Source organism: Mandrillus leucophaeus, unplaced genomic scaffold, assembly GCF_000951045.1.
Source record: "Mandrillus leucophaeus isolate KB7577 unplaced genomic scaffold, Mleu.le_1.0 Scaffold110, whole genome shotgun sequence".
In the NCBI taxonomy this organism is placed as follows: domain Eukaryota; kingdom Metazoa; phylum Chordata; class Mammalia; order Primates; family Cercopithecidae; genus Mandrillus; species Mandrillus leucophaeus.
Genome location: NW_012099210.1, coordinates 2,261,713 through 2,269,377, shown reverse-complemented (window position 1 = coordinate 2,269,377; position 7,665 = coordinate 2,261,713). Strand labels below are relative to the sequence as shown.

Genomic DNA, 7,665 nt, shown 5'->3' with positions numbered 1-7,665 from the left:
GCCTGTAATCCCAGCTACTCAGGAGGCTGAGGGAGGAGAATCACCTGAACCCAGGAGGCGGAGGTTGCAGTGAGCCAAGACTGTGCCACTGCACTCCAACCTGGGTGAGCGAGACTCTGTCTCAAAAAAAAAAAGAGTAAATGTTAAAGTAATTCATAAAAGACTACACATAACAGATAATTCTATATATGATAATATAAAAGAGGCAAGAGGGACGCTTGTACATGATTTGAAATAAATATTTCTCTGGAAAACATGAATTATAGCTTTGCATTTTGAACACACAGCATTTTGGTGCCTTACACAAAATAGAGATTTTTGTGATAAACTAAATGATAAACTAATTGGGGTTGTAGAAAGGTGAAAAACCAATTTTAATTAGTAGAGGAAAGATTAAAGGATCTACTATTCATGTCAACCACATCCGATGCCAAACACATGATATAAGCACATAAACTAAGAGTTCTCTGCTTATTTTGTATTTACTAATCTAAGTGCTTCTTAGAATTAAAAAATGAAAACTGATAGAAAAAGACATTTTAGCAATGCAGTAATATAGCAGGTAATGTTAGCAATGGAACTGTTTACAACAGTGAAACGGCCTTCAAGATTTAGATTAACAACTATTGTGCTGATGGAATGTGGGAGACAACTTCAGTTAGAGTTATAAATGATATTCAAAGGAGGCAGAAGCAAGATTTAAAAAAATAAAAGATAACACATTTGAAAGATTCCTTCAGTGAGGAGGAAAGTATCAAAAATCTTTTAAAATTAGAAAAACTCTCAAATGTAGCATACATTATTATGACAGTAGGTAATGTATAATTAAGAAAGATCTGGAGGTTGGAAGAAACAGGACAAAGTAAATTAGTTATAATATTTCTTAAATAAAAACACTTACAACTTTCATAATTGATTTTTCCCATGCTATTGATTTCTGTAATTGCTGAATGCACAGAGCTACCTGTGCAGCACTGCGAGCTTCTGATAATGCCCTTCTCCATACCCTGAGCCCTGGAGCAATATCCTCTTCAATTCTGCATTGAAATATAGAAAAATTAAGTAGGTCATGTCCACACTTACGATTACTGAATGTGAAACAATCATCACACTGAAAGCCAAGCAATGACAAGAACATGTAACAGCCAATAAGTATAAGGTTTAAGCAACTAAATTTGATGTAGTGCACAGACCGTGGCTACGTGCCTCAAAGCTTAGTCACAACCAGGTAAATGTAAGATCACTTTGCAGGATTATCAACGCACATAACAAAAAAAAAAGTTTTTACAAAGCACCATGCAAATAGCATGATCCGTATGGATCACAGACATACAAGAAGATACATAGATAACAGGCAATAGAAAATAGGCTCCAATTAGCAAAGAAGCACAATAATTTTTCAAGTTAATCTCAATAACCTACCCGTCACCATCACCACTAATGGATGGTGCAGGAGCAGGGACAGTAACTGTGCCCACATTATCCAGTTTGATCTGAATGGTGGTACTTAAGGGGCTCTTCAGATACCTTCTTTCAATGTTCCGCTCCAAATCAGCCAGCCTGGTTACAGCTATATCTAGGGGGTTGTCACTCTTCCGTTCTAGTGCATGTGCACTGCTTTCTTCTTCGCCAGTAAATTCTCCATCATGCTCCTTGCACAATTTAGTAAATGACTTATGTTCAAAATATACCAAGTCCTCCCTTTCTGATGCAGGCTCTGGACACATCCAACCCTATATATCAAGAGAACAGTGTTATTGTGGTTTCCTCTTAAAATGCCAGATGGGGGAATTACCTTTACTTAAAAAACAGCATCGGATACGGGCAGATCTCAAGGATCGTTACTAAAAGATTTTACCTTGTGTTTCCTAAAACTAGGTAGAAATAAGAAGAAAAAATTAAAAGAAATAGTTGTAAGAAAAGTTTGAAAAATAAAATTTAAAAACTTTTGATATTATAAACAGTGTAAGAACAATCAGCAAAATATTTTGAAGGATTTTAGACTAAAATGCTTATCAGTTTCATCGGATCACTTAAATGGAAATGTCTGGGTAGCCTCTGAGCTTTGCTCTTCCTTTCTGTTTTCATTCCTTCCATTATTCTTCTGTACAGGTGCTTCTGTGCTCTTTTTCCTTTGACTGCAGGGGTTTCATAAATACTATTACCTTTATCTGTATTGCTTTTCTCTGCTCCTCTTCACCTCATTAACACCACTCATTTTGTAGCTCTCATGTTAAGATTCACTTTAACATGAAAGGACCCCCTGACAGGAATCCTTTCCTGACCTCTTTCAGGAGCTAAGTCCCACTCTGACAGGTTCTCACAGGACCATGCTCCTTAGGCTTGTCATAAATACAATGTTATACTAGTGTGATTATTTGATGAATATTTTTCTACTTCTAAATTCCATGAGAGCAAGGACTATGTCTGCTTTTACTCATTTATCTCCAGTATAGTGCAGGCAAATAATGGGCACTCAATACATGTATGCTGACTGAGTAATCAAAATCCTTCAAAGGATTTTTGATCCTGTAGCTCAAAATCCTTCAAAGATTTCCTATTCTTTAGGAAATGTTCACCATGGCATTCAAGCACCTCAATCTATCCCTTTTCATGTTCCCAATCACACATCTTATGTTGCAGTCAAATTCTATAACTTGCTATTCCACAAACATGGGATAAGTTTCCCAATCCTCATGCTCTGCTCATGCTGTTCCCACTTCCTAGTATGATATTCCCTGGTCTCTAACTGTCCAAACCATACTCATTTTCTTAAGTTCCATTTCAACTTCTACATGAAATCTTCCATGATCTCTTCTATATCTCTGCCAGAGGTCAGTATTCTTTTTCTAAATTCATGCATTACTCTGTTCTCAACAATCAGGTACTAGATTCTGCATATATGTATATGCCTGATCTCCCTATTATATGACAAGCTTTCTGATGGTAGGAACAAAATTTTACTCAATTTTTTGGTGTCCACTGCCTGAGATGCAATAGGTATTTAATAAATGCATATTAAATGAAAAACAGAATGAACTTAAACATCTCTTCAGATATAATTATTTTATTTTATATACTAGGATCAGTTCTTCCCCTTTAACTCAGCAGAATATTTATATTTAGAAAGGAAGAATGGACTCTTAAAATAGTGGCACAGATGCAAGCTGGCTTCAGTTCCTGCCCCCACTGCCCCCCTGCCCCTGCCGCCAACCACTCAGAAAACCAAAAATAAATATATGGCACTGAGATGATCACCAGCAACATCCCAAAATTCAAACATGAGGATGAGACAGTTCCCGGGGGCAAAAGAGAAGTGAAAAAGCTCTGAGCAGATGGTAAGAGAATTGGACTTCCACATCCATGATGCTTCTCTACCCTCATTCTGCCGGGAACCAAGCACACAGAAAATTTCCCCCCAATTCACAGTTTCTAGACTGAAAAAAGTGAGATCAAGGTAGACAACCAACTTATTCACTATGAAAAACAGTGTGAAGTTTCCTCAAAAGTCTAAGAATGGAACTACCATATGATCTAGCAATTCCATTAGTAGATATACATAGAAAAGAAAGAAAATCAATATATGGAAGAAATACTTGTACTCCCATATTTACTGCAGCAATATTCACAATAGCTAAAATATAGAATCAACCTAAATGCCCATCAATAGACAAATGGATAAAGAAAATGCAGTATATTTTTAGGATGGAATACTATTCAGTCATAAAGAATGAAATCCTGTTATTTGCAGCAAAATGAATGGAACTGGAGGACATTATCCTTGGTAAAATAAGCCAGACACAGAAAGACAAATTATTATATGTTCTCACTCATGTGTGAGAACTAAAAAAGCTACTCTACTCTAGAATGTAGAGAGTAGACTGGTGGTTACCAGAGCCTGAGAAGGGTAGTGAGAGAGGGAGAGTAAGAGAAATTGATTAATGGGTACAAATATATGGTTTGATAGAAGAAATAGGAGAATACATAAAGACAATTAGACTAAATCAGGAAAACAAATCATGATTTGAATGAGAAAATCGACAAAGAGACAGATATAAAAAAGAACCAAATAGAAGTGCTAGAGCTAAATAATTCAATGAATAAAATAAAAAATACAAGACTGGACCAAAAATACAGACTAGACCAAGAAGAAAGATTTTCTGAACCCAAAGATTGGTCTTTTGAAATAACACAGGCAGACCCAGGGGGTGGGGAGCAGGGAAGAAAGAAAGAAAGGAAAACAAAGAAAAAGGAAAAAAGAATGAAAAAGTCTATAGGATTTATGGGACACCATTAAGCAAACAAATATTCTTGTGGGTGTTACAGAAGGTGAAGAGAAGGGAAATGTGAGGAAAACAAATTTAATGAAATAATAGCAGAAAACTTCCCACGTCTTGGGAGAAAGATGAAAATTCAGGTCCAGAAAGTTTGAAGAATCCCAAGAAATTCAACCCAAACAGGTCTTCTCTGAGGCATATTATAGTCACCCTGTAAGAAGTCAAAAGACAAAGAATTCTGAAAGCATTAAAAGTGTCAAGTCACATATAAAGAAATCCTCATTAGACTAACAGTGGATTTCTCAGCAGAAACCTTATAGGCCAGGAAAGAATGGGATGATATATTCAAAGCAGCAAGAGAAAAAAAACCCTGCCAGCCAAGAATATTATACCCAGCAAAGCTAGCCTTCAGAAATGAAGGAGAAAAAAAGTCTTTTACAGACTGAGGGAAAGTGAAGGAATTCATCACCACTAGACTAAACATGCAAGAAATGCTCAAAGACTCTTATACATGAAAGTAAAAAGATGATAACCACCATCATGAAAATATGAAACTATAAAACTCACTGGGAAAGCTAATACACAAAGGAGAAAGAGAAAGGCAATTATTACACACATAATTTTAAAAAGCCTGATGATAAACTGTTATCCCTATGGAAAAACACCCAGCCACAAAAATAAATAATAATCAAGGAAGTGAGGAACAAAGGATTATACAAAACAACTGAAAAGCAATCAATACAATGATAGGAGTAAGCACTCACCTATAAATAGTAATCCTGAATGTAAATGAATTAAATTTCCCATTTGGAAGACACAGACTGGCTGGCTGGATTAAAAATCAAGTCCCAACTACACGCTGCCTGTAAGAAACTCTCCTCACTTGTAAAGACATATGCAGACTGAAAGTGAATGGATGGATAGAAATATCCCATGTAAATGAAAATCAAAAGTGAAGAGGAATAGTTATACTTATGTCAGATAAAAAAAAACTTCAAGTTAAAAGCTGTTAAAAGAGACAAAGAAGGAAAATTATATAACAAAGGGATTAATTCAACAAGAGAATATAATAATTGTAAATATATATGCACTCAATACCAGAGCACTCAGATGCATAAAGCAAAATATTATTCGATCCAAATGTAGAGGTAGATCCTAATATGATAATGGCTGGGGGTTTCAACATACCACTTTCAGCACTGGATAGATTTTCTAGACAGAAAATCACTTTGCACCATAGATCAAATGGACACTTACAGAACATTTCATCTATCAGATGCAGATGCACATTATTTTCATCAGTACATGGGACATATGCCAGGACTGAACATATGTTAGGACTCAAATCTCGAAAAATTTTAAAAATTTGAAATCATATCAAGTATCTTCTCTGACTACATGGAAATAAACTATAAATCAATAACAAAAGGAACATTTAAAACTATGCAAATACATGTAACATAAACAACAGGGTCCTGAACAACCACTGGGTAAAAAAAGAAACTAAGAATGAAATTTTAAAATTCCTTGAAATAAATGAAAATAGAAACACAACATTCCAAAACGTATGGGACACAGCAAAGGCAGTATTAAGAGGCAAGTTTATAGCAATAAATGCCTACATTAATAAAGTAGAAAGATTTCAAGTAAACAATCTAGCAATGCCCTTCAAGGAACTAGATATGCAAGAACAAATCAAACCCCAAATTAGTAGAAGGAAAGAAACAAGATCAGAGCAGAAATAAACCAAATGGAGACAAAAATACAAAAGATCAACAAAACAAAAAGTTACTTTTGCTAACAATAAAACACCTAGTAATGTAGCAAACCAGGGAGGTGAAAGATCTCTACAATGAGAATTACATCACACTGCTCAAAGAAATCAGAGATGACACAGATGGAAAAACATCCCATGCTCATAGATAGGCATAATAAATATCATTGAAATGGCCATACTGACCAAAGCAATTTACAGATTCAATGCTATTCCTATAAAACTGCCAATGAAATTCTTCACAGAACTAGAAAAAACTATTTAAAAGTTCATATAGAACCAAAAGAGAGCACAAATAGCCAAGGCAACTTCGCCTCTTGGGCTCAAGCCATTCTCCCACCTCAGCCTCCCAAGTAGCTGGGACTACAGGCACGTGCCACTATGCTCAGCTAATGTTTGTATTGTTTTTGGAGATGGGGTTTTGCCATGTTGCCCAGCCTGGTCTCAAACTCCTGAGCTCAAGTGATCCTCTCACCTCCGCCTCCCAAAGTTCTGGGATTACAGGCATGAGCCACTACGTGCGGCCTCAGCAGCATTTTCATACATGAACAATGAATTCACTAAAAAAGAAATCAAGAAGGCAATCCCATTTACAACAGCTACCAAACAAACACAAACAAAAACAAAAACCCAACTCTAGGAGTAAATTTAACCAAAGAAGTGAAAGACTTCTACAAGGAAAACTATAAACACTGATGAAAAAAACTGAAGAGGATGAGAGGATACAACCATGCTTATGGATCGGAAGAATAAATATTGTTAAAATGACAACACTACCCAATGCAATCTACACATTCAACACAATCCCTATCAAAACACTAATGACATTCTTCACAGAAATAAAGAAAAAATATTAAATTTTGTGTGGAATTACAAAAGACTCTGAATAGCTAAAGCGATCCTGAGCAACAAGAACAAAGCTGGAGGTATCAGACTACCAAGACTTCAAAATAAACTACAAAGCTGTAGTAACCAGAACAGCAATGTACAGGCATAAAAACTGACACATAGACCAAAGGGATAGAATAGAAAACCCAGAAATTCATCCATACCTCTACAACCAACTGCTTTTTAACAAAGGTGCCAAGAATGCTCATTGTAAAAAGAATAGTCTCTTCAATAAATGGTGCCAGGAAAACTGGATATCCATATGCAGAGGAATGAAACTAGACCCCCACCTCTTACTCTATACAAAAATCAACTCAAAATAGATCAAAGACTTAATGTAAGACCCCAAATGATAAAACTGCTAGGAGAAACAGGACATTGGTCTGGGAAAATATTTTATATATAAAACTTCAAAAGCACAGGTAACAGAAGCAAAAATAAACAAATGCGATTATAGAAAATGAAAAAACTTCTGTACAGCAAAGGAAAAAGTCAACAGAGTGCAAAGGAAAGCCACAGAATGGGATAAAATATTTGCAAATAATACATCTGAAAGGAGATTAATATCCAGGATATACAAGCAACTCAAACATCTCAACAGCCAAAAAAAAAAAAAAAAATCCACTTAAAAATGGGCAAATAATCTGAACAGACATTTCTCAAAAGAAGACATATACATGGCCAACAAATATATGAAAAAATGCTCAACATCACTACTTATCAGGG

At 35.6% G+C, this 7,665-nt stretch overlaps 1 protein-coding gene across 1 annotated transcript in view; it reads right to left on the bottom strand.

The window, feature by feature from the left end:
* The window catches only part of BAZ2B (bromodomain adjacent to zinc finger domain, 2B), a 423,086-nt gene that overhangs the window by 17,199 nt on the left and 398,222 nt on the right, over positions 1-7,665 (bottom strand). The window contains exons 36-37 of the mRNA XM_011991581.1: positions 1,528-1,733; positions 902-1,037 (exon numbers count right to left, since the gene is read on the bottom strand). Of these exons, the coding sequence (XP_011846971.1) occupies positions 902-1,037; positions 1,528-1,733 (342 nt within the window). The remainder of the gene's footprint in view (positions 1-901; positions 1,038-1,527; positions 1,734-7,665) is intronic.